Below are 27,612 nucleotides of genomic sequence, written 5' to 3' on the forward strand. Positions count from 1 at the left end.
TCAGAAAAAAAGAGAGGAACATCTTTATTGTTGATATATTAAGTCTGAACTACTGTAAGTGCTTGTGCTTTTAAGCAATGAGAGTTTTTTTTATACAGCATTTATATACAGCGTCTATACATACAAACATTCACACTAACATGGGCACTGGAGGCATGACAGTCCGCCTGCAAGCCTCCAATTCTCTTCAGACTTAAAAAAAAACGAAACAAAGAAGAGAAACAAAACAGGCATTAACATGGCATTCCAGAAGCCACAACCTTGCTTCAAGTCAAAAGAAGAAAAGCATGGGTATAGATCTTTGGGCATGGCTTCTGTTTCGGAACGTATATATTGTTTATTCTACATCTTTAAGAGCTATTTTCATCTTGGTTGTATGAGCTGATGTTACATGACAGATGGGGGAATGGGATGTGTAGAAGACGAAATAAATGCTTTACGGAAAATCTGAAATCTTTAAACTGTCGGAACATTTCGTAAGAACAACAAAAGTTCAACAGTGAAGCAAGCAGGAGACATGGCAATCGACTACAATGTGAAAGAAAGAAAATCGAGAATTCTTTCAAATAGTACGACATATTGTAAAGGTACACTTTGAACGCTAGCTACTACACAGGTAATATACTCTAGTACATTCTAGTATCCTAGCTGGTGTTAATGATATTAAGACAAAAGTTAACCCTTGGCTGCCCGCTCTGCAGGTCAGCTTACCTTCTGTAATTGTCACAGATTTATGCACGTAAAGGCTTGTTGCACACAACATGTCTACACCGGTCAAATTCAGATTTTTCGGCCAATCTCAACCAGTTGACATGTGTGAGGTATTAAAGGGTTAACCGTGTACATATTTTCAAAGTGGTCATAGATATTTTTTGTTGTTGTTGAAAATATTTTGTTGTCTTTCATAATGTTTCTTTCACACACAAAATAACATTTCAGTCATGCAATCTGAGGGCACACACTTCGAAACCATTGGACAGACTTCTGTTAAAGGGCAGTTCCGCCCCTTTTCAACCTCATATTCATTATCTCCAGCACCATATCAGTGTCTACATGTGTGAAAACGACACGTTGTTTAGTCTATGATCTGTGGGTAAAAAGATAAGAAGAAAGGTCCTAAAAAAATGCTTCTCTGTGACATCACAGGGTAGGAGTAAAAGTTTTTTTTAAAACAGTGCTTTTCCAAACCTGCAACGAGTTTCTAGCCAGAGGGATGGTATTTTCTTGGTGATGTCATTGGGTATATCTTTTTAACTTGATATTTGTTTTCTACAAAACATAGAAATGGGACGTTTTCACATATGTAGACAATGGTATTGTAATGGAGATAATGAAAATGAGGTTGAAAAGTGGGTGACATCCCCTTTAAGTTGAGCTTTTTGACAGATAACTACCATGAGGTAGTGTTACAGTATTTCATGAGTTGACGGTTTATTGTGTATGGAAGACCTGTTACAGGATAATGCCAGTGATTACTGTTGTAGAATATGAAATGTACAAATGACACATGGACTATTATAAATCAACTGTTTGCATACAGAGCTGGTTTGAGTTATCACTAAGCCATCTATGGTTCGAAGGTTTGGTACTGAGTTTTGTAACTGTTCTGTCTTTGCTCATGAAAACATTAAGTACTGTAACTGTTAAAACTGTATTGGATGTCCGTTATGGTTTTAAAATGGGGATAAAGTTGCCGATCGGTGTTGTGGGGTAGATGGGGGGCTGCGGTTCACACACACACACACACACACACACACACACACACACACACACACACACACACACACACACACACACACACACACACACACACACACACACACACTCTCCCTCTCTCTGGGGGTGGACTACTTTTTTTCTCTACTTCTTCCTGTAGTTGCCCAGCTGGATGGCGGAGCGGTCAAACACACAGCGGAAGGTGATGGGCTGCACCTCCCAGTAAGGGACGGGGTTGGAGAACAGGCTGATGCCAGAGTACATGGCCTTCTTGGTATTGTAGCCTGGTGGGCAGAAGTCCTGGGTGCCCACCACCCCTATCTTGTTGCTGTGGAGGTAGATCACCTAGGAACATATCAACCACAATGAGTGGTTAGAGGGAGGGATGTCTGGAAATGAACATTGCATATATAAAAAGGTAATGTATGAAGCTAACACAATTCCTTTTGTTGAATGGCAGAAAATCATTTCTGTGTTAATCAACTTACTAATATTTATTTCACCATCATCATCATGAGATTGATCTGTAATGGTTACACCCTCCTGAGAAAACCCTGTGTGAGGTGGAACATTCATGGACATGAAGCCTCTACCCATTCTCCCAGGTGTGGCGGGACACCTGTGTGCTCGGTGGAACCCACCTGGATGTACTTGTGGTCAGGCAGGCCTGCAGGCACGGTGGTCAGGGCATTGTTGTCCAGGTGAAGCTCTCTGAGGTGAGGAACCATGGCCAGAGAACCGTTCTCCACCTGGCTGATCTCATTGTAGCTTAGACCCAGCCTAGGAGACAAACCAGCCAATGGGGAGAGACACAGAATGTGTCAGAGCCAATGGGAAAGAGACATGGTGTGTAAAAGAGCCAATGAGACAGAGGTACAGAAGAAGAGAGATAAAAGAGGGCATGAAGCCCTGAGCTGTCCCTACAAGTCCCAAAGTACAGAATGTATAAAAACAAATGAGAGAAAGAAAACATCCAATGGGAAAGACACAAACTGGTTTTCTGCCAATGAAAACCATGGGCAGAATGTAGACTAGCAAATGCGAAAGAGGCTCTACTTTTGCCAAGGGACCAACTTCGTTGACAAAATGAAATACTTGCTAGCGAACGTGTTGCCGATCCAGAAAATTTAAAATAATATTTTCAGTGAATCCTGTAGCTCTTCCAAAATAAACTGCCTTGTACTGCATGAAATGATATTTCTGTTGTTTAGTCTACCTACTTTGGCATGAGACTTTTCCTACCCTCCAAGCGGTGATCTTATAAACCAAGCTGTTGATTTTCAGAAACATTGCTTTCATATGCATTTTGTCAAAACTCTCAAACACATAATGCCTTCATAAATCAACGCCCCCAATGTCTCAATGAGAGCCAGAGAGTGAGAGAAAACCAGAGGTTGGGTTCTCTGAGTGAGTCTGTCTGGTTGGTTTAGATCTGGTACTGATGTATACCTCTTACTCAAGCTCTGGCGACTTTCTACAAATACAGCAGTGGACTCCAATTGCAGAACATACTCAGCGTTGAGCAGAGTGAACAACTGAGTGATAACGAAGGAAGAGAGAGAGAGAGAGAGAGAGAGAGAGAGAGAGAGGGAAAGAGAGAGAGAGAGAGCGAGAGTGCACGTGAGAGAGAGAGAAACAGAGAGAGAGACACAGAGAGAGGGACACAGAGAGAGGGACACAGAGAGACACACAGAGAGAGAGAGAGAGAGAGAGAGAGAGAGAGAGAGAGAGAGAGAAAGAGAGAGACAGACAGAGAGTGAGAGTGAGCGAGAGAGAGACAGAGACACACAGAGAGACACAGAGAGAGACACAGAGAGACACACACAGAGAGAGAGACAGTACTAGCAGCAGAGTACAGGGCGGACAGGGAGTTTTGGATATGCTGCTCCAGTCTAACCTCCCCAGTGAATGAGACGATGTGGTACAAAAATTCAATTCAAATACTCCTTATATAACTGAATTGGTGACTAACCCAGGATTGTTGCTGAGGTTTGAAATACATACTAGGGTGTGTGTGTGTGTGTGTGTGTGTGTATGTGTGTGTGTGTGTGTGTGTGTGTGTGTGTGTGTGTGTGTGTGTGTGTGTGTGTGTGTGTGTGTGTGGGGGGCACTGTTGTCTAGAGATGACCCAATATCCCACTACAGGACTACTTTTGAAGTGTTGACCCACTCATCAAATCCAGAGAAGAAGAATACTGTAAGCATGCTTTGTCCTCGTCAAGAGCATTTATCAACCGTTTTTGAAAAAAAAACAACGTTTTTGAAACATTGAGTAGAAGTGTTGAAACATCTTTACTTAGCCAGGTTCTTGAGGCCCTTCAGGTTGTCCGCCTGCACCTTGGTGATCTTGTTGCTGTCCAGGTGGAGCTCGGAGAGGGAGGAAGGCAGACCTGGCAACCCACAGGAGAGAGACAGTGACGAGAGGACAAACAACCGGGGAAACCACAGCAGTTATGGTGAGGGGAAGGTAAGTGGTTGATGTCTACGTACAGTATGCCAGTAGGACTCTGAATCCATACTAAGTCTAATGCATCTGAAATGGCACCCTAATCCCTAGTGCACTACTTTTGACTAGGTAATAGTGCACTATAGTGAATAGGATGCAAACTCAGACGCAGCCTCTAACATCCAGAGGCCTATACTTCATCCCTTCTATTTCTATTAAAGCATTCGATTAGAGGATCTCTCTCTGAGTACTATTCCATCTGAACTGGTTGCCAGATTCCCACAATAGACCAGATAACATTCATCTTACACGCCTTTGAATTAATATGCTGTTTTAGTTTTCCTGTCTTGGTTCCACACTGTAACCATTGTTCAGTGGAGCCTATGAATCCAAATGTGCATTCTTGCAGTGCAAGATGATTGATGATTTTGGCTGTGGTCGATTGAGTAAGAGATCCTCGCTGTTAACTTGAATTCCTTTGTTTTAGCTGGAGCTATTGAGCTGTGAAGTATTCAAACCAGTCCTGGTTGAAAATAGAGATTCAGGCCCTGCACTGTAAAAAAAAAAAAAAGATGTTGATTCAACGTACAATTGAAAGGCATTAAGTTGCAATTGTGAGTATGCTCAACAAAATGTTCACACACCAACTATTGTTGTGAGTTTGCTCAACAAAATGTTCACACACCAACTATTGTTGTGAGTATGCTCAACAAACATTTTCACAATCCCATTGCAGCTGGTTGCCTTAGAATTCTACAGTATGTTGAATACATCTTTTGTTGTTGTAGTGTGGTCAAAATCCTTATAGCCATCCTTTATTGAAGTGACATGTTATTTTCCGTATTCTTTAGTTGGATCCTCCCAGTGAAATGATCTGACATGGCTGGATAGGTGAAAGCTATGTAATGGATCTCATACCTAGCCTTGTGTTAGATTTCCTATGATCCCTTCAAGGGACTGGAAGGAAGGATGATTTGTGATGGGGTGACCAGAGAGGGCAGTACCTTTGGGGATCTCTGTCAGGTTGGTGTCTGCAATGCGGATGTATGAGACCTTCTTCAGGGCCCCGAACGCCCCAGCCTCAACCCCTGCACTCTTCAGGGGGTTGGAGCCGAGCTCTGGAAAGACAAGGAGGGAGAGAGAGACAGACAGAGAGACAGAGAAATAATTAAGGGAGATGGAGTATTAAGAGACAGAGGGAGTAGAAATAAAGAGAGGGCAAGAGAGAGATAGACAGAGAGGAAGATAAATAGAGGTAGACAATCAGGGGAGGAGACAGAAAAGAAAACAGAGAGAAAAAAAGGTCCATTAACCACATTCCAGTCCTGGTGTTTTACGGGAATCTCAACCTGACTCATGTATAAACATGGTTTGTGGCCGGCGTGGGATATTGTCCATAAGCCCTGTCTCCCTCGTCCTTAAGCCTTTCTGGATTGGCCGATTTGTCACACTGGGGATATAATCTGAGGATCAGTGTGTTTTAGGGCATACCGCTCCAGTCCTTCAGCTATGCTGTAATGAGATACTTTACATTCTGAGAGGGAATGTAACACACACCAGAATAGAGACATTATAAATAAATGTATACATGTGCACACACACACACACACACACACACACACACACACACACACACACTCTGTCACTCTCTCTGCTGCTGGCACCCTCAAATTCCACTCTCCACTCTGTAAGCAATGAACCAACCTTTCCTCTCTGTAGGCGATTGCTGGCACTCTAAACACTGACACGTTGTAATTCATGGTTACACAACACTTTGATCATCAGTCTCTGACTGTAATGTTTTAGTGTACTTTTTAGCTGAAAACTTGTTAACTTGCTCCTGTCATATTGCTACTATACAGTCAATTAAGGAAACATGTTCAAGTGACTGTCTGTACTGTATATGTGTGTAAAGGATTAGACTAGTTCTATCGTTTGGAATTTGAGTACAGAACAAGGGATGGGTTGAGTTCACCATGCACCCAACAGAAGAAAACAGACTTGTCATTAAGGCAATCCAGGCAGGCTAAAGCAAGGGCACAAAATATCTGAAAGATTTCTAACAGTATTTGAACCCAGGTCTGGTTCATACCCATGACGATGACCTGGGCCATGCCCTCGAAGGAGGCCTTCTTGATCTTAGTGATCTGGTTCTCGTGGATGCGAAGCTCCTGCAGGCTCTTGGGCATGTTGGCGGGCATTTCCTTGAGGTGGTTCTTGGAGAGGTAGAGGCGCTGCAGCTTGCCCAGGGGAATGAAGGCCTTGGGGTGGATTGTGGTGATCTGGTTGTTCACCAGGATCAGGGTCTGGGGAGATTGGAGAGAGAACGATCCCTGTTATATTTAAGCTAACGCTAATGTGTATGTTTTGCTAATTATAATTTATATGTTTATGCTAATTATAATTAGTATGTTTGTGGTAATGCTAATTACTATGTTGATATTTATGCTAATGTGCAATTGGGCAACTGCTTTTTCTATTTGAGATAGCTTTTTCTATTTGAGATAGCTTTTTCTATTTGAGATAGCTTTTTCTATTTGAGATTGCTTTTTCTATTTGAGATTGCTTTTTCTATTTGAGATAGCTTTTTCTATTTGAGATTGCTTTTTCTATTTGAGATAGCTTTTTCTATTTGAGATAGCTTTTTCTATTTGAGATTGCTTTTTCTATTTGAGATAGCTTTTTCTATTTGAGATTGCTTTTTCTATTTGAGATTGCTTTTGAGATAGCTTTTTCTATTTGAGATTGCTTTTGAGATTGCTTTTTCTATTTGAGATTGCTTTTGAGATAGCTTTTTCTATTTGAGATAGCTTTTGAGATTGCTTTTTCTATTTGAGATTGCTTTTTCTATTTGAGATAGCTCGCTACATTATTGCAATATATCACTATTATCATTAGCAATGTGTTACTCTGAAATTTGTTTCGTCACTGGCTACTTTAATGTGGCTACAACTTCCCGTCGGTGTATGTGATCATTGTTTATGTGTGTAAAATGAAGTAATTGAAGGCAGACTTTTCATTATATCATAGTGAGGTTGCAAAAATTGCTTCAAACAGACTGGAATCTTTTAGGCTATTTTGTACTAGTCGATGAGCATCTTAAACACTTGACATCAACAAAATACGATGTTTTTGACCTATTGCAGACTGTTTGATTACATTTCCCAAGTATGGACTGACTCAATTGAACGTATCCAAGGTAACTGAAATGTGAGATTGTTTTTTAACGTCTGTACAGTAATCCCAACACACCCTTGCACCTAGTCTTAAAGAGCACAGGCGCCAGGGTTGTTGTGATTGGAGGCAATTTCTGAGAAATTTCGCAAGAGAAATTGCTGTGTCTCTAGTGGACCGTTCCTTACTCAAGGCTGCAGACGGGGGTGGAAGAATGGAGAATGCAGCAAATTCCCCCCGGAGAGAACAACTAATGTACGGGGGTAGAAACAGTGTGTGCCGTTTGACAGAGGTAGGCTATTTATTACAGGTCAGAAAGCTATACACGTGTAGAGAGGTCACGCGATGGCCCAGAGGAGAATAGTTTCCATGGCACATTGGTACCTGGATTCCTGTGGTTAAAACAAATGTTTACAGTGCTGTTTCCTTTGGCAGACTATTTTTAGGATCTTTGATTCGAGTTAAACATGTTAGTTAAACATGTTAGTGGTTTGGAATATGACACGTGGAACACACACACACACACACACACACACACTTAAGCTCCCTTTTGTCTCAAGAAAGTCCAGAGATAAATCAGATTTCCACTTCTTCACTACAGCCGATACTTTTGCATGTATAACAAGCCTGTTAGGATGTCATCCAACAAAACCCGGCTTCAAGTTCAGCTTCAGTGTTTTCCCGTTAGCTCTCTCCTACCCAAGACGTTCAGGTTTCTACACTCACTCTGGTGTATACTTTGAAGGGATGTCAACATTGCACTCCCTAGAAGAATTGATACAACATGGCGAATTGTGAATCAATGCTTTTTGGAAAATGCAAAAAGTAAGGGGCCAATCAATATTTGGTGAAAAGCTGCAACAGAGTGGACATATTGACTATTTAGTGGACATATTGAGTGTTTAGTGGGTATACAGTATTACGTGTTTAGTGGACATATTGAGTGTTTAGTGGACATATTGAGTTTTTAGTGGACATATTGAGTGTTTAGTGGACATATTTGAGTGTTTAGTGGGCATACAGTATGAAGTGTTTAGTGGACATATTGAGTGTTTAGTGGACATATTGAGTGTTTAGTGGGCATACAGTATTAAGTGTTTAGTGGACATATTGTGTGTTTAGTGGACATATTGAGTGTTTAGTGGGCATACAGTATGAAGTGTTTAGTGGACATATTGAGTGTTTAGTGGACATATTGAGTGTTTAGTGGACATATTGAGTGTTTAGTGGACATATTGAGTGTTTGTGGACATATTGAGTGTTTAGTGGGCATACAGCATTAAGTGTTTAGTGGACATATTGAGTGTTTAGTGGACATATTGAGTGTTTAGTGGACATATTGGGTGTTTAGTGGGCATACAGTATTAAGTGTTTACTGTACATATTGAGTGTTTAGTGGACAAATTGAGTGTTTAGTGGACATATTGAGTGTTTAGTGGGCATACAGTATTAAGTGTTTAGTGGACATATTGAGTGTTTAGTGGGCATACAGTATCAAGTGTTTAGTGGACATATTGAGTGTTTAGTGGACATATTGAGTGTTTAGTGGAGGGGACATATTGAGTGGTAAACTCTTACTTGGAGTCCCTTCAGAGTCTTGAAGTCATTCTCCTTGATCTCAGTGATCTTGTTGTTCTGCAGGTCCAGCAGGGTGCTGTCTGCAGGGATCTCATCTGGAACACTCTTCAGGCCTGCAGAAGAAGAGGAAGGAGAGTAGAGATACTCACAGACCGAGACAAAACAGGAAGGAGAGGAGAGATACTTCTAGGCCAGTCCGTTGAAGCTAGTTTCATAGCTCCATGTGATTTTACCCTGCCATTAGCATTTGTGTGCATGATGAGGCACGGCAAGGAGTGTGTGTGTGTGTGTGTGAGAGATAGTGTGCACGCTTGGCCGTGTGTATGGTATGTTTGTCTAGGTGACAGCAGACTTCCTGAGCTGTGCTGCAGCTGGGCCTGCTAGCTGATGGGAAATGAAGTTCGCAGTAGAGTCGAGAGATTATGGCGTCTTCACGTGCTAGTCGGAACAAGGAAACTAGGACATTTCAGACTTTCTAACTGGTTGTAGTTATACACGTGCCGCGTTCAACCAGTTAGCAAGTCGGAAATGTCCAAATGTTTAGCATGTCAACAGTGAATAACCCCAAAGAACCAACGTATGATGTGTTTCATGGTAATAGTCCAGACATGAGTGATACCAGATACCCCATGAGTTAGCATTGGAACAATCTATGGCACACAGTGCGGAAATGGGACTCAAAATGAATTTCCGTCAATTTCAAGTGTCCACATACCTGGACACTGACCTCATTGCATGCAGTTTGGGTTGGAGAGTACATTGCATTATTTGGCACTGAGACAGTAAATGTCACCTGTCTATATGACTGGTAAACCAGAACCATATGTTCTGAGGGAGAACACTGAGGGAATTATGAGATGGGGTGATGTATACACTATGTAGATGTATTGGGTAAATGATGTATTTTTGTGTAATATGATTCTGTTCTATTCTAACTTTTCTATTATATTCTGTTCTGTTCTGTTATATTCTATTCCATTCTATTGTGTTCTATTCTATTATATTCTGTTTTATTCTATTATTTTCTATTCTATTGTGTTCTATTCCATTCTATTCTATTCTGTTGTGTTCAATTCCATTCCATTCTATTCTATTATTGCATATTCTACTCTATTCTATTCTGTTCTGTTCTATTCTATTATATTCTATTGGTATTGTTTTAAATAGAGGGCGAACACGGAGAGCTACCACAAGTCATCAACACAATGTCTAAGGGTCAAGGTTCACATGGCTGGTTTCCATTCTAGAGGACGGCGGTTGTCTCTGGAATAAACTGTTTAGTCATTTAGGGCTTAAATGCTGTGTCTTTTAAACTCCACATATGCAGACACACTTTGGCTTAAAAGCTTTGAGCACGCCCCACTTACACAAACATTCTCTTCAGCTCAGATGGCTTTTCTATCAGTTTCTCCTGCCCTACCCAAGCCCCACAATCCTCCACACAGCTGTCTGTAGGCTCTTACTGTGCGGCATATCACCACTGTGCTCCCTCTCTCCATCTCCCACTTAATATCTTCTCTCACTCCTCATGTCCTTCTCTCATATCCCTTCACCCTTCCATCACGTCTCTTTCTTATCTACTCGCTCCCCTTTTCCATCCATCACCTTCTCTCTCTCTCCTCTCATTACATTTCCATCTCCTCCCTCTACCTCAATCCATCTTTGTTATTCTCTCTCTCTCTCTCTCTCTCTCTCTCTCTCTCTCTCTCTCTCTCTCTCTCTCTCTCTCTCTCTCTCTCTCTCTCTAGCAGCGTGAGGTGAACCACATGGCGTTCTGTCAGTCAGAGCTGACGTGGTTGGTACGGTAAACAGTTTGGAGAGAGTATGTCTACGTGTAGGAGAGGGAGACAGGGATGAGAGGTCAGTTACTGAGAGTCAGGTGGCTGGAAAGTCTGGTTGAGATGTTTAGTATCAGGGTTTTTGTCCTCTGGAAGGATTGGAAAAGAAAGACTGAATAGCAGACAACAGACTTCTGTTATGAGCCACCTGTGTGTAATGGATGTATTTACAGTGCCTCTGGTCACACTCACTGGTCCCAAGCACAGCCGAAAGCTGCCCAGTGACACGAGCCTACCGGATGAGCTAAACTACTTATATGCTCGCTTTGAGGCAAATAACACTGAAACATGCATGAGAACACCTGCTGTACCGAAAGACTGTGTGATCATGCTCTCTGCAGCCGATGTGAGTAAGATCTTTAGACAGGTCAACATTCACAAGGCCGCAGGGCCAGACGGATTACCAGGACGTGTACTGCGAGCATGCGCTGACCAACTAGCAAGTGTCTTCATTTACATTTTCAACCCCTCCCTGTCCGAGTCTGTAACACCAACATGTTTTAAGCAGACCACCATTGTGCCTGTGCCCAAGAACACTAAGGTAACCTGCATCCCAGAAACCCTAGACCCACTCCAATTTGCATACCGCCTCAACAGATCCACAGATGATGCAGTCTCTATTGCACTCCACACGGCTCTTTCCAACTGGGACAAAAGGAACACCTATGTGAGAATGCTATTCATTGACTACAGCTCAGCGTTCAACACCATAGTGCTCTCAAAGCTCATCAATAAGCTAAGGACCCTGGGACTAAACCCCTCCCTCTGCAACTGGATCCTAGACTTCCTGACGGGCCGCCCCCAAGGTGGTAAGGGTAGGTAACAACACATACGCCACGCTGATCTTCAACACAGGGACCCCTCAGGGGTGCTTGCTCAGCCCCCTCCTGTACTCCCTGTTCACTCATGACTGCATGGCCAGGCACGACTCCAACACCATCATTAAATTTGCCAATGATACAAAAGTGTTGTAGCCCTTATCACCGACAACAGCGAGACAGCGTATAGGGAGGAGGTCAGAGACCTGGCCGTGTGGTGCCAGGACAACAACCTCTCCCTCAACGTGATCAAGACAAAGGAGATGATTGTGGACTACAGGAAAAAGAGGACCGAGCACACTCCCATTCTCATCGATGGGGCTGCAGTGAAGCAGGTTGGGAGGTTCTTTGGTGTCCACATCACCAACAAACTAAAATGGTCCAAACACACCATGACAGTCGTGAAGCGGGCACGACAAAGCCTATTCCCCCTCAGGAGACTGAAAAGATTTGGCATGGGTCCTCAGATCCTCAAAATGCACCATCGAGAGCTGGTTGCATCACTGCCTGGTATGGCAACAGCTCGGCCTCCGACCGCAAGGCATTACAGAGGGTAGTGCGAACGGCCCAGTACATCACTGGGGCCATGCTTCCTGCCATCCAGGACCACTATACCAGGCAGTGTCAGAGGAAGGCCCTAAAAATTGTCAAAGACTCCATCCACCCTAGTCATAGACTATTCTCTCTGCTACCACATGGCAAGCGGTACTGGAGTGCCAAGTCTAGGTCCAAGAGGCTTCTAAACAGCTTCTACCCCCAAGCTATAAGACTCCTGAACATCTAGTCAAATGGCTACCCAGACTATTCACGTTGCCCCCCCTACCCTCCCGTCTCCATACCACTGCCACTCTCTGTTTTCATCTATGCATAGTCACTTTAATTAACTCTACGTACATGTACATGGTACCTCAACTAACTGGTGCCCCCGCACATTGACTCTGTACTGGCACTCCCCTGTATATTGTTATTTTACTGCTCTTCTTTAATTGCTTGTTACTTTTATCTCTTATTCTTATCCGTATTTCTTTAAACTGCACTGTCGGTTAGGTGCTCGATAGTAAGCATTTCACTGTAAGGTTGTATTCGGCACATGTGACTCATACAATTTGATTTGATTTGATTGGAATCTTCCCCAAAAATATATTAAGTGAATTAGTTTGTTCAAACTTGGGAGCATTTCCATAGCCATGTCACGGGTAAAATGGCTGGTCAGATCGTCTCAGTGCTCTGCAGATTATTCATTTAAGAAAGTCGGCTTGGCTGATACATACAGTAAGTAAGTGAGAGAAACCAGAGGTTGAGATGGTACGTTCTGCTCTTGTTGAGATACTGGCACGGTAACATGACCTCTTGACAAGTGGCACATTTGTGGCACATTTGTGGCACATTTGTGGCACATTTGTGGCACAAGTGGCACATTTGATAACTGCAGCTGGACACCTGCAGAAAAAAGGCCTTGTGCTAACTTTTCCTTTATCATCCAGTTTTCTAACTGTAAAAGGGGGTGACATTGGATGGAAAGCAAACCAATCCAATCCAGCCCCCTCCCCTCCCAGGCCTGTGTGTGTGCCAGCAGGTCTGGGGAACAGATGCAGTCTCCAGGCCAGAGGGGCCGGTGCCAGAGATGATCCAACTCTGGGGCTCCTGGGAGACGTTCAGCGCTAACAGGACCCAGTGAGGTAATGGAACCAGCCCTTTCCTGATCATCAGTCTCTCCATCTGTCTGTCGGAGTTGTTCTGTCTGTCTGTCTGGCTGCGTGGTTCAGTCTGTGTCTTTCTCTGTCCCTCTATCTCCTTCTCTTTCACTCTGTCTCTTTCTGTCTGTGTCTTTCTCTTCCTCCACTGGAACTCACAGTTTCCTTGATTTCCCTCCTCTCTTTCTCTGTCCCTCTCCCTCCTTCTCTTTCACAGGTCTCTGTCTCTTTCTCTGTCTCTTTCTTTGTTCTCTCTCTCCTCTCTGTGTATACATCCCAGTCCATCTGTATCTCTCACTCTGTCTTTGTCTGTCTCCAGTATTCCTCCCCTGCTCCTCCCTTTTAAAACAAGAGTAAAGCCCAAAAACCAACCAAACTCATAGAGAAGAGAAGTTATACAAGCTACATAAGCTACAGCCAAACAACTGGGTCAGTGACTTCCCTTGGCAGAGCAGTAGTCCTAGAGATGAGTCAGGCCAAAGCATAAGGGCGAATGAAGCAAATAAACAGGATAATCTAACAAACAATTAAGAGGATCAAGTAAATCATTTTAACTGTGTGGAAACAGAGCGCCAGGCTAATTCGTGGCAGAGTTCGTTTGCCTCCGGAGGGGATGGAGAAAGGAGCGATCTGACGGAGAAAAAAACAAGCTATAGAACATTGGGCTTGTTAAACCGGGTTGAGTTCGAGACTTTCCCAAGCCCCGCTAACCTTTTATATCCCTGCGTCTGCAAAAACAATTAGGAAAATTAGAAAAAGGCCAAAATCCCGGCAAAACTATGTCATCGTCGCGGAAGAGCATGAAATTCGCAGCATCTGAGATCGTTTAAAGTGGTCAGGCTGGGGCGATATTCTTTTAGGCCAATTAACGAGCTGATGATGGGTAGATCAAACGCCAGACACTCTTTGAACATTTCTCTGAGGTCCCCAGATGGAGGGAACTCCTTGGGAACCAGGAAGATGTATCTTGTAAACTAAGGGACTGCCTCAGTTAGACGAGAGAGGGAGAGAAGAGCTGATGCAACAGGTTGTCTGTATTACACTGACAAATTGACCTCAGCTCATGAAAGCACATTGAATCACAGAAGTACATACTGTTATGATATTAAATATAATTTATTGGGAGAGTGTCTCACCTAAGTCGGAGCACTGCACCACGCGCAGGTGGCACTGGCAGCGGAAGGGGCACTTGGGTCCTTCGGGCATGGTGGGGATGTCCACGCTGGGCTCGATGGGCACCTCTGGCAAGCCAGAGCCCGCCTCATCCTCCATCATGAAGTCCAGGAAGCCCGACTGGCGGAAGGGAAGTGACCAGCATGCTGTGACCAGGAGCAGGGAGAGACAGGCTGACCTCATGGTGCCTTTGTCCTGGAGCCTAGGAGGGAGGGAAAAGGTCATGGCTTAGAGGTTAGAACTACTGTAGAGGGGTGCATGGGTATTGGTGGGTGGTAAAGGATGGGGGCAGAGGTGAGAGGTTAAGATGTTCTACTTTTAGCAATAAAGAAGCTTTTTTATTGTATTCCATTGTCCTCCAAGCGTTGCTGACTCTCCTCTCTCCTTCAGTTTGCTCATCAACTCAAGCACCTGGGTTCCAAAGTGAGGTGGCGGCAGTGATCCCTTCCCTAAGAGGTCGAGGATAGAAAGAGGCCAACCTTTCATTTCAAGTAAAGGGTTGTGAGGTGATGTGTGGGGGTGACAGGGTGAGAGGGCAAAGGAGAAAGGGTAAAGGTCAGAGGTAGGAGGCTATAGGCTAGAAGGCCAAGCACCTGGATTTGCTTAGGTTTGTAACAGGTCAGCAGGGGGAGAATGGCCTATTTACCTAAGAAAGGTTAAAGAGGAGAGGTCAGGGCAAAGCCAAGAACATTGGGAAATGTATCAATCTGTAAAATGGGGGAACACCAAGGCTGTACCAAGTGTATGTGCACTTTCACAGGGCAGAAACAGTAAGTATGCATACATATTAACAATATATGGTAACGATTTGTGAAAAACATCTTGTCAAACCAATGACTGATATCTGTATAATTGTACAGGAAAGTAATTTGTACTTATACTGTTTTCCTTGTTTATCTCTCTCTATTTCAAGGCCCTCTAAGATTATAGGTAACCTGCCATATGCTGTGAGAAGTCTTCCAGTCTTCTTCTCTGACCAACAAGTCATGACCGCAATGGTCATCCATTCCAGTTCATTTTTGACCCACTCAATCCTTCTGGCCAGTCCATTCACACAAAACACACTCTGTCCAGTCAAACTGACCCTGTACTCCAAGCCCAGACAAACACAGCCCGATTACTGTACTATACTTTCAGTTCTCTCCAACTGATTCAGGGTCAACGTTATTATTCAGCTCATGATGTTTGTGGTTACACACCGCCCCTTCAATTACTTTGGGACCAAAGAGAGAGGCGGGTCTGCTGGACCTTTGCATGACAGACAGATTGCTGGGTGTGTGTGTATGTGTGTGTGTGTGTGTGTGTGTGTGTGTGTGTGTGTGTGTGTGTGTGTGTGTGTGTGTGTGTGTGTGTGTCCGGTTCTTAGGGTGGCGTCAGGTCAATGGGAACAGGATCAGGCATTACGGCGGCTCTCTCTGAACATCCAGGGTAATAATAGGTCTAACCCACACTACAGCCATCACACAGACAGACAGAGCTACATTACAGCACTCAATGGGAACAGAGTTCTCTGAGCATACTGTATCACCGTTGGGATCAATTTAATGAAAAGGAAATGATGAAAAAATGGATGGGTTGATGGATTGAAATGGAATGGATTCCAACCGTGTGGCATATGCCTCTGCTCATCGTAATATGGGTGGACGAAGAAAACAAGGATTCAATGGGATTTTACTTGCAATGCTGTGACTTTGACTTCTATTTTCCATGGAGGACTGAGCCGTAACCTATGGAAACGTGTTATTAAGTAGCCTTGCACGAGCCTTGCCTTATTCGAGCTGGAACGACTCATAGGGCAGGAGCCCTTCTCCTGTTTCTGTAACATGAGGCAGCTTGATGTACAAGTACACCCCCTGGACAGGATGCTAGTCTATCACAGGGCCTTACCTCCAATCTATCTCCTTAGCTGAGTGTCAAGCGAGACAAATCATGTCCCGTTTTTAGTCTTTGTTATGACTCAGCCAGGGATTGAACTCACAACCTTCCAATCTCAGGGTGGACTCTAACCACAAGGACACTGAGTTGGAAACATGTGCCATGCGGAAATGTGTTGAAACTCTGAGATAAAACAGATCCAGTCTTAGCTTAACAGTATGGAGGACCACACATGTTGGTCCAATCTTTTTGAACAGGGCAAATCTTGGCTCTAGGTTTAACTTATCTATAAGTCAATATGTAGGGGAATCCATAATGAATACCCTGTTAGTTAAACCCTCATTGGTCTGAGAGCAGGAAACCAAATAGAGATAGCAGGAAGGAATGCTGTACTAATTCCACAAAAATAGGGCATTTTAAAAGCCTGTTATATTAAATGAAAATTCAATGAATCCGATTTTTTATATGGATAAAGACTTGCTGAAGTGCAAAAATTCTGCATTTTGACATGTCGACCCTGTTACCCATAGATAGACAGGCTAGAAATGTTACAACAATTGATTTTGTTGTTTTATGATTGCCACTCCCTGTTGCACACGACACACTTCCATTCCCCCTGTCACAAGGGGATTTATGACTGATTTAAGATGAAATCACATGTTTTTTTTTTTAAGTTACACTTCTCAAAAGGCGCTGAATTGGTGGAACGACCCGTAAAGTCCTTGACCACTAAGCATTGATCCTGATCTCCTCAGTGTTTGGACGTTAGCCACTGCTGGAGGTACACGCAGGCAGGCACACACACATACACACGCACACACAGAGGAATTCATATTAAAAGCAGCCTCCTGTGTGTCCTCCCATTTCTAGGTGATAATAAACATTCCTGAGGCGTATTAAAACAAAGCAGAGCAGGAGGGAAGAGATACCAATCTCCTTGAAGAGGGAGATCTGTCAGTCATGTTTTTATTAAACACTATAAGACCGCTAATGAACTCTTATACTGGAACATCAGCAACAACTGTATAATACTACCTGCTGATTGGTTGGTAATATGCTAACCCAACAACGCCACATCCAATGTGGTGCTAGTAATGATCAAAACTGACATGCATGTCTAGGTTAGCTTATTTCATGTGTACAGGCATAGTACGATAAGGATTTGCAACAATTGTGAGAAAAATGTGAATAAGGAAACGTTGGAAGCTTGCAAACCATGCAAACCATGCAAACCATGCAAACCATGCAAACCATGCCAATCAAGATCTTGATTCCAGTCCATTTAGTAGTAAGGTGCAGTAGCCTAACTGCAGTGAATGCATTTCCTTTCTCTAACTAATCTGTATTCTAGAGAGGCTGAGCGATGCCACGAGACCCAGCAATGTAGAAGAGAGTTCGTCACAGTTTGGTTGAACCTGTGCAGGCAGACACATTCCATTAGACGTCTCACTGAGCCCCAGGCATTGGCTCTTTCATCAGTAGTTTCCTGAAAGATATCCAGGAGAGAGGAGGGGAGAGAGGGTGGAGGTACAGCTTCACAAGCATAAAGAACTGATCTGGCGAGGCCCCCATGGTGCATCTGGAGCATCCATTGGTTAGATCACAGACGGCCCTAAAAAAACATGCTTCGAAGTGCAAGTCTGTGTGTGAACCTAGAGGGCTTTGTCCACGGCACGCCACGACACGACAGACACAATCCTCTGCTAAACCACTTTAAAAAACCTGCCCCTATCAGCCCTTTGACTGGTCCTCAATCTCCCAACTGTTTGGAAATGTCTATTGGGCCAGCAAGGCCTTCTCTCTCTCTCTCTCTCTCTCTCTCTCTCTCTCTCTCTCTCTCTCTCTGTCTCTCTATCTCTCTATCTCTCTCTCTCTCGCTCTCTCGCTCTCTCTCTCTCTCTCTCTCTCTCTCTCTCTCTCTCTCTAATTGATGTTTTGTTTAGGTGGATCTTTTGAATGAGTTCTCAGTGTACTTCTAACGACTAATTCCAAAGGGCTTTACAATGTTTGTTGACAGCTGTATATGAAATGCTTTGAGCGGGCTGAGGTGCACAATGCAAAGTGTGTGAGTGAAGGCCTTACATGAGTTCAGTCAGTGTCTAGGTATCTAGACCACACAGCGTTGTAGTTGACCCTGCTGTAGGGTAACGTCTCCGGGAAGCAGTTGTCAGGGATCTAAGGATCATTGGATATAGTTGGTTAAATAGATAACAAAATAGCTACCCGAACTGTCTGCGTTGACCCTTTTTGCAGTTACTTTTTTGTCTCTGCTACTGTTGATTATCTGTCACTTTATTCCTAGTTACATGCACATATCTACGTCAATTACCTCGTACCCCTGCACATCCACTTGGTAATGGTACCTCGTGTATGTAGCCAAGTTATCCTTACTCATTGTGTATTCATTATTACTATTGTGTATTTATTATTACTTTTATTAATACATTGAATTACTTTTCAATCATTTCTCTATTTTCTTTCCCTCTGCATTGTTGGGAAGGGCTCGCATGTAAGCATTTCACTGTTAGTCTACACCTGTTGTTTACCAAGCATGTGATGAATAACATTTGATGTGATCGTGGTTATTTTACCAGTGTATGCTGCAGAGTAAAACATGTATTTGACATCGATATTGTTTGATGGCTTAGGGAACTAAGCCACAGAATAGTGTGGCACTTTACAGTGTGGTTTACCACTCATGTTGAGTTCGTCTCATTGATGTACCGGGCAATGCCCACCAAGATGCTTTTGCACATTGGCATGTTTGTTGAACTCTCTCACCATTCGTGCCGTTCCGCTGATGCCCCCCCAAATCATGTCAGAGCAATCTTTTTGTCTGCCTGTTACAGTAGCAAAGGCAACAGGGCCAGATACTGTTCATATGCACTCAAGTGGACCTAACCTAGCAATTATTTGTATTTTAATGAGGTGACAATTAGTGTACGTTAGTCAACTTGTGTCATCTGGTCAACATCACCGTGATTACTAGAACCAGACACGTAAATAGCGACACAATGACGTCTGACGGGGTCCGTATTTGGATCGTACACGAGGAGGGCTGTAACTAGCTGTAGTGCTAGCTGTGAGCGATGTCTTTGATGTTGCGGATGCGTAATGTGAGATGTTATTTAATTCCCGGATCAGTAGGGAACACGGTGCAATGAGGGTCTAGAGAGTTTTAACAGTTCTGAGATCAGTGGTTATTTTCCAGCCTTCAAAGTTTGTGTCCTCGATAAAATGTGTAAAAGGAGGTGTGTCTTCATACTGTGTGTGTGTGTGTATATGTGTCTTCATACTATGTGTGTGTGTGTGTATGTGTCCTCATTCTGTGTGTGTGTGTGTGTGTCTTCATACTATGTGTGTGTGTGTGTGTGTGTGTGTGTGTGTGTGTGTGTGTGTGTGTGTGTGTGTGTGTGTGTGTGTGTGTGTGCGTCTGACTGCCTGTGTTCAATAATCGAAAGGTGGAAAGATAGGAGCAGTCAAAAGACACCCTCTCCCTTTAATTCTCCTCCTCCTCCTCCTCCTCATCCTCCTCCTTCTCTCATTCTCTGTAAGGCCTGAGGGCTGTGTTTTGTCAGAGCAAGTCTGATCTTTCTCTCTGAGCGGAGGGGTGGGGGTTGACACTTCCTTTCGTTGCAGCAGCCTTGTCAACCCCCCTCCCTCCCTCTCATCCCTCTCTCCTTCCCTCCTTCGCCACGTTCTGTAAAAATCTGGACACACTTCTGACAAGTCTCAGGCAGGAAGCAGATTACAGTAGAGACACTATGTAACATATCAGTCTCATTATTCCCTCCTCCTCATCTCTCTCTCTCTCTCTCTCTCTCTCTCTCTCTCTCTCTCTCTCTCTCTCTCTCTCTCTCTGTCTCTCTCTCTCTCTCTCTGTCTCTCTGTCTCTCTCTCTCTCTCTCTCTCTCTCTCTCTCCCTCTGTCTCTCTCTCTCTCTCTCTCTCTCTCTCTCTCTCTCTCTCTCTCTGTCTCTCTCTCTGTCTCTCTCTCTCTCTCTCTCTCTCTCTGTCTCTCTCTCTCCCTCTCTCTCCTGGACACCATTCAGCTGTATTCCATCCATGCCACATGTACAGTATGTAGGTCATCAACCCATACTCATACCTTTCCAAACTTGTGCAGCATTTGCGAGAGGATGACAGAGACAGTATTTTGGAATTGGGGTTATTGTGTTTACAGTAACGAATCCATGGGGCCTGTCAGTAACAAATCCATGGGATGTGTTTACAAGGCTACAAGATGTCTGAAACATGTGTGCCCCCTTTAAACTCATCAACAACTCAACTCCTCCCCAACCAGACGCAGATACCCAGACAGTTCTAACCATTTCCAGTCCTCAAGACCCAGTTTGTCTGTCTGCGTGATTCGTCTGCCTCCATATTGAAATCCTACTAACGGGTCTCCATTTGTCATTGTTTTTTCCCTAAAGACATTTCCAAAGACATCTGAGTTCAACAGAGTTTATCTATATGGGGAGAAAACCAGAGATGTCAAGTGATGGGTAGATTGGGCACACAGATAATATACCAGCGCTTTGTCAACAGGAAATGCCTGCACCACTAACCCCTTCAGTGGTCACAATAGTTTATCTACAGCCTGTATTATCTACAGCCTGTATTATCTACAGCCTGTATTATCTACAGCGTGTATTATCTACAGCCTGTATTATCTACAGCGTGTATTATCTACAGCTTGTATTATCTGCAGCCTGTATTATCTACAGCGTGTATTATCTACAGCCTGTATTATCTACAGCGTGTATTATCTACAGCCTGTATTATCTACAGCATGTATTATCTACAGCCTGTATTATCTACAGCTTGTATTATCTACAGCCTGTATTATCTACAGCCTGCATTATCTACAGCCTGTATTATCTACAGCCTGTATTATCTACAGCTTGTATTATCTACAGCGTGTATTATCTACAGCCTGTATTATCTACAGCGTGTATTATCTACAGCCTGTATTATCTACAGCATGTATTATCTACAGCCTGTATTATCTACAGCTTGTATTATCTACAGCCTGTATTATCTACAGCCTGTATTATCTACAGCCTGTATTATCTACAGCCTGTATTATCTACAGCTTGTATTATCTACAGCCTGTATTATCTACAGCTTGTATTATCTACAGCCTGTATTATCTACAGCCTGTATTATCTACAGCTTGTATTATCTGCAGCCTGTATTATCTACAGCCTGTATTATCTACAGCCTGTATTATCTACAGCATGTATTATCTACAGCCTGTATTATCTACAGCTTGTATTATCTACAGCCTGTATTATCTACAGCCTGTATTATCTACAGCCTGTATTATCTACAGCCTGTATTATCTACAGCTTGTATTATCTACAGCCTGTATTATCTACAGCTTGTATTATCTACAGCCTGTATTATCTACAGCCTGTATTATCTACAGCTTGTATTATCTGCAGCCTGTATTATCTACAGCCTGTATTATCTACAGCCTGTATTATCTACAGTGTGTATTATATACAGCCTGTATTATCTACAGCCTGTATCATCTACTGCCTGTATCATCTACTGCCTGTATCATCTACTTCCTGTATTATATACAGCCTGTATTATATTCAGCCTGTATTATCTACAGCCTGTATCATCCACTGCCTGTATTATATACAGCCTGTATTATATACAGCCTGTATTATCTACAGCCTGTTTTGAACAGATGTGAACATCTACTCCTTTTCTCTCTCTTTTCCCTCTCCCTTCATCTCCCATAGATTAAGACATTTCTTCTTTGACCCTTTGGCAGTACCATTTCCTTTTTGGAAAGAGCACTACTGGAGAATGGAACTTTATATTATTCCAATGAGGGAAAAAATCATTTGTGGCTAACGTCCATCTTTCAGCGTATTGTTCTCTCTCGGCCTGGACAGACGGGAAAATGTGGCCCCTGGGCTCAACCCTGGGCCTAACCTCTAAAGACCCATGTCTTACTTTTCTAATACAGAGCTACCCAAACTATACCGTACAAGTTAGTCCAAACAAACAAGATTTAAACATCAACGACTCCATCAACATGCCACAACATGTTTATCCTCCAACTCATAATCCCTTCCTCTCCACTCTGTTCTCCAACTCATAATCCCTTCCTCTCTACTCTGTTCTCCAACTCATAATCCATTCCTCTCCACTCTGTTCTCCATCTCATAATCCCTTCCTCTCCACTCTGTTCTCCATCTCATAATCCCTTCCTCTCCACTCTGTTCTCCAACTCATAATCCCTTCCTCTCCACTCTGTTCTCCAACTCATAATCCCTTCCTCTCCACTCTGTTCTCCATCTCATAATCCCTTCCTCTCAACTCTGTTCTCCATCTCATAATCCCTTCCTCTCCACTCTGTTCTCCATCTCATAATCCCATCCTCTCCACTCTGTTCTCCAACTCATAATCCATTCCTCTCCACTCTGTTCTCCAACTCATAATCCCTTCCTCTCCACTCTGTTCTCCAACTCATAATCCCTTCCTCTCCACTCTGTTCTCCAACTCATAATCCCTTCCTCTCCACTCTGTTCTCCAACTCATAATCCCTTCCTCTCCACTCTGTTCTCCATCTCATAATCCCTTCCTCTCAACTCTGTTCTCCATCTCATAATCCCTTCCTCTCCACTCTGTTCTCCATCTCATAATCCATTCCTCTCCACTCTGTTCTCCATCTCATAATCCCATCCTCTCCACTCTGTTCTCCAACTCATAATCCCTTCCTCTCCACTCTGTTCTCCATCTCATAATCCCTTCCTCTCAACTCTGTTCTCCATCTCATAATCCCTTCCTCTCCACTCTGTTCTCCAACTCATAATCCCTTCCTCTCCACTCTGTTCTCCATCTCATAATCCCTTTCTCTACACTCTGTTCTCCAACTCATAATCCCTTCCTCTCCACTCTGTTCTCCAACTCATAATCCCTTCCTCTCCACTCTGTTCTCCAACTCATAATCCCTTCCTCTCCACTCTGTTCTCCAACTCTAGTTCAGCCCTGTAAAAAAAACTCCCTCTGTGTTGGAGGATGTTGGCTATTAGCTGGGAGTTTTGCGGTGTCTTGCAGGGAAGCCATCAGTCAGATCTCTCTGTGATAGAGGAAGCTGTACTGTTAGTAGATTAATAAGGCTTTGGGTTGCCAGGTACTGCTTTTTTCTTTCCCCCTTTCTTCAACTTCAAAGCAGGTCCTCCCTTTAATTTTGGTTGCCCCGGGTGATTTGGGTCTGCAGCGCATCCATCAAAGTAGAGTGGTCACGAGGTTGGCCGAAACGGTGCGTTAACGTTGGTGTGAAACAGAACAGCAGTACAACAAGTTAAATAAACCATTTCAGATCGATTTGTTTCAGTCTAAAATGCCCTGGATGGGTTCATTCTGGCTTGAACTGCTGCAAGTGAACTGTCATGGCTTGAGGCAATACAAAGAAATCCCTGTTGTTGTTGTTGTGTTTTTATTTCGCTTGTAGGATCTCCAAGTGCCAGAGGGAGAGTACAAAAGAGAGAAAGCAATGCATTAAAGTGCTACAACTGAAGAAAAGGACACTGGTAAACTTAATGGGTTTTCCACCAGGGCCAGTTACTGACAAGAGAGGAGAGAAAACTCTCCAGAAACCTCTTCTCTTTCGCTCTATTCCTCTGCCCACAACACCTCTGAATGCATGTAAGACATAAACAAACACACTGGACAGTTTGATGTTAGGGAAAACCACATGTACAACCACAAGCCAACTAACTGACAAAACAGCTCACTTGCTCAAGTGCCTTGAGGGGTAAAAAACTAAAATCCGCTAGCCAAGGGATAAACCAATAAAGTCAAGGAAAGATAACATGGTATCCTCTTTTGGATAAATAGGGTAGGGTTTTCTCATACATTGGCATGGGAGTGAAGTGCTAGCATCAACAGTAGCACCACACCCCCTCCCTATAGCTGGTGCTGTCTTCATCATTCTGTAGGCTATCACATGGTCTGGTATGGGAATGATTAGCTATGGTCTCTCCTCCCTAAGCCAGTCCTGTTGTGAGACTAAGACCTGGCCACGCATCTAGTTTAGAGGGAGCGTGCACACACACACATGTACACACACACACACACACACACACACACAAACACACACTAACCCTACGCCCACACAAAACAAATTTGCAATATCATGCACAAACGCATCACTTTCATGATATGCCTGGCATGACTCATGTCGTACATTCTAATTGAATGTATGTGCAAAAGCATTGAAATGAACAACCGTTCATGACCAGTTCAACCACCAAACCACTGCACACAGAGTCTGGCGACAGAGTTAAGGAATGAAGGAACATCAAAAGAGCATCCACATCACAGAACCTACCAAGCCATTAGAAAACCTCAAACCACAAGCACAGCATCACCATTTTACTAACCAAGTCTGCACGTTTGGGACCCCCGAAACACAATAGCCCCAATTCCAAATCCCTTTTAACAACTCCCCTCACAATCCCCCTCTCTTCCCACACTCCCCAGGCCTATAATCCAGTCTTTCCCGAGTTTCCCCCCCAGGATCCATCCCCTCTATCTACCAGTGTGTTGTCCTACCTGTGCTCTTTAGAATCGTGGGAGAGAGAGCGAGAGAGTTAGAGTGCGCCGAGGTCAGATGGTCTTCCTTCCAAATATCCAGTTGGGGCTATAGGCTGAATCACTGTGAGCCTTCTGCACTGTGCTGCAAGGGGCCGAGCGATAATTGCACTGAGAGCGCGCGCAGCCAAGACCAAGCAGGTGTGCTCTGTCACGGCCGAAGGGGAGGAGGAAGGGGCTGAGAGAGGAAGAGAGAGAGGGAGGGAGCTCCTGTTAAATTGAGACACTTGGTGGAGAGATCTTCCCCCAGCAAAAGAGAGAGAGAGAGAGAGAGAGAGAGAGAGAGCGTTCCAAAAACAGCTGGAAATAGAGGGAGAGAAAAGAGAGGAAAATTAAAAAATGAACAGCCACAGAGCGATGGAGACAAGAAGAGGAGAGTGGAGGGAAGAAAGGAGGGAGAGAAATGCAGGGAGAGGGAGAGGCAGAGTTAAGGCAATAAGCAGTGACTAGGCTGGCAGGCTCCCATTCAGTACCATCTGGTAATGATAGGTCCTCCAGAGCTCAGTTCAAAAACGCCAGCTACTCTCTGCCTTTCTCTCACTAACGTTCTTTCTTCCATTTTTCTCCCTCTCCTTCTCTCTTTACTTTGGTAAAATTCAAAATAATTTAACACAGCCAACTACATTTCTGCCTTTGTTTAATCCCACACAAACATTCAGTCCACCCTCTCACTTCACCCCCATCTCTTGATTGGGTCGGTTTACTTATTTACACTTAACCAAAAGGGACAAGGGGACGTTCCAATTAGGAGGAAGAGGAGGGGGATCTTAGTTCTTAGTTCTCCCCATCCCCTGGTTTACCGTCCATGTGTCACATCTACTTTAGGTCTATAATTTCCCCCTCCGGCTGGGCTCAGGGTTGGTCTGTTTGACTAAAATGTCACCCTAACCACCCTGGTGTGTGTGTTATTCTAGTCCAAAGGCTAATGTGAAGGATGTAATACTCTTTAAATAGTTCAGATTACTGCCCCAGACCTGTGAGGTGCAGTCGGAGCTGAGCCCTTTGAGCTCTGTGTCGCTTGAGCTGGCTCTGCATAGTTATTCTTGGGTTTCACATACAACAAAGACTGCAAGACAGAGGGAGAGCTTTCAAGAACACTTTCTACAGTACAGAGATGAGTACACCGAGAAATATGACTAAGACATAATGAATGCATTTGAAGACATGCAGGTTGTTGTAAACAGCCTACAGCTGTATTTTTATTTTATAGAACGTTTTCACAAGCACCATTACAGAAATGATGGACATGGATCAGTTAAAGCTAATTGGAGGAAACATTGCTTCCACCCATCCAGTCCCTTCATTGGTCGCTGTGTGGCGGCGAAAAGCTAGAAGGATGCATTGAAGGAGGCATACTGTACATTTAACAAGGACTTATAAATCAATGACATTGATTCTTGAGGAACATAACTTAGAAATGCCTCATGACCTTGTTTCAACTGGCGTATCTCATCAGAACCCCAAATATAAGCTTGTTTAACTCAAATGTTTGTAAACAAAGTAAATGTAAACAAACACTAATTTGCCTTATTGTTTCAACTGTGGATTGCCCCTTTAAGGCCTGGGGACAGGCAAAGCATTGCAAAGTTCATGCTAGCTACCGATCTCAAGCCATAGTGTTAATGGTATATAGACCAACGATGACCAGAGTCAATGAATCTTGCTAGCTCCATAAAGCATACATGAATGGTGACGTATCCAGACTCCCACTCTGAGAAGTACACTGTATCAACAGTCATGAATTATCTCAACAACTTTGAATTATTTCAACAACACATGCTGCAGAGATCTCAGAGTGTGGGCATATGGTCGTTGATGAATGATTGTGTAGAGGGTAGAAACAGAGAGCAGATCTGATGAATGATAGAACTAGGAACATCTACAAAGGACTGCTGTGCCCTTCCTGCATTCAGCCTCCACCCAATGTATGCTAGCATCAGATGCTCTCTCTCTCTCTACCTCTTTCTCTCTCTCTCTCTCCCACTCAGCCTATCATGCATGGCTCAGATCAAAGGAATCTGGTAAAATGGCTGAACTTTAGCTAGTAAGACTTTGTCTCTAATGGGAAGTACAGCATTCCAGCCGCATCCCATCTCAGTTATCCTTCTCCAAGCTAAGGAACGAAGGACCACCCACATAGACAATGGTCATGACCAAGGTATCAGTACGACTGTCTTAAATCACTCAGAAACCAACCCAACAAACTGAACCCTAAAAACACCCATTCTCAAAATACAAAAGCAGGTAACATTGAAAAGGTATTTTTACTTGTTAAGTTAAACGACTTGTTAAATGGTTGTCATTGTACGGTCTTTGATTCAGATTCTGGTCGAGTTTCTTACTTTTTTGTAGGGTCAGGAAAGGTTCAACTGAAATACAGGGGCAGTTTTTCAAAAGTGATCTTTCTGGATTTCGCCTATCGGATAGGATTAAATGCATAGAAATAGAATCAATAGAACAGAGGAATCATTGACTTGAATGGGGACTCCAGTTCTATTAATTATTTCTCTATGCATGTAATCATATCTAGGGGGAGGAGGGGACAAGGGAGTCAGACAGAGAAAAAGAAGGGTGGGTCATGGTCTTTGGCACTGTGTGGTGGTCTTGGATGAAGCCTCGGGGTAGAGGGCCACGAATACAAACACTGAGATCATACCTTGTGTGAAAAAGGGCGTGGAGGGG

At 43.6% G+C, this 27,612-nt stretch overlaps 1 protein-coding gene across 1 annotated transcript; it reads right to left on the reverse strand.

Moving 5' to 3' along the window:
* On the reverse strand, positions 1 to 25,624 carry LOC139392851 (decorin-like). Its single transcript, XM_071141159.1, has 9 exons — positions 25,554 to 25,624; positions 24,892 to 25,108; positions 14,401 to 14,639; positions 8,915 to 9,027; positions 6,255 to 6,468; positions 5,167 to 5,280; positions 4,013 to 4,106; positions 2,358 to 2,496; positions 1 to 2,061 (listed from the first exon to the last, which is right to left on the reverse strand). The coding sequence occupies exons 3-9, from the start codon at positions 14,618 to 14,620 to the stop codon at positions 1,861 to 1,863; spliced, it is 1,095 nt and encodes a 364-aa protein (XP_070997260.1). The 5' UTR covers positions 14,621 to 14,639; positions 24,892 to 25,108; positions 25,554 to 25,624; the 3' UTR covers positions 1 to 1,860.
* Positions 25,625 to 27,612: the final 1,988 nt, after the last annotated feature.

Source organism: Oncorhynchus clarkii, chromosome 33, assembly GCF_045791955.1.
Source record: "Oncorhynchus clarkii lewisi isolate Uvic-CL-2024 chromosome 33, UVic_Ocla_1.0, whole genome shotgun sequence".
Taxonomy (NCBI): domain Eukaryota; kingdom Metazoa; phylum Chordata; class Actinopteri; order Salmoniformes; family Salmonidae; genus Oncorhynchus; species Oncorhynchus clarkii.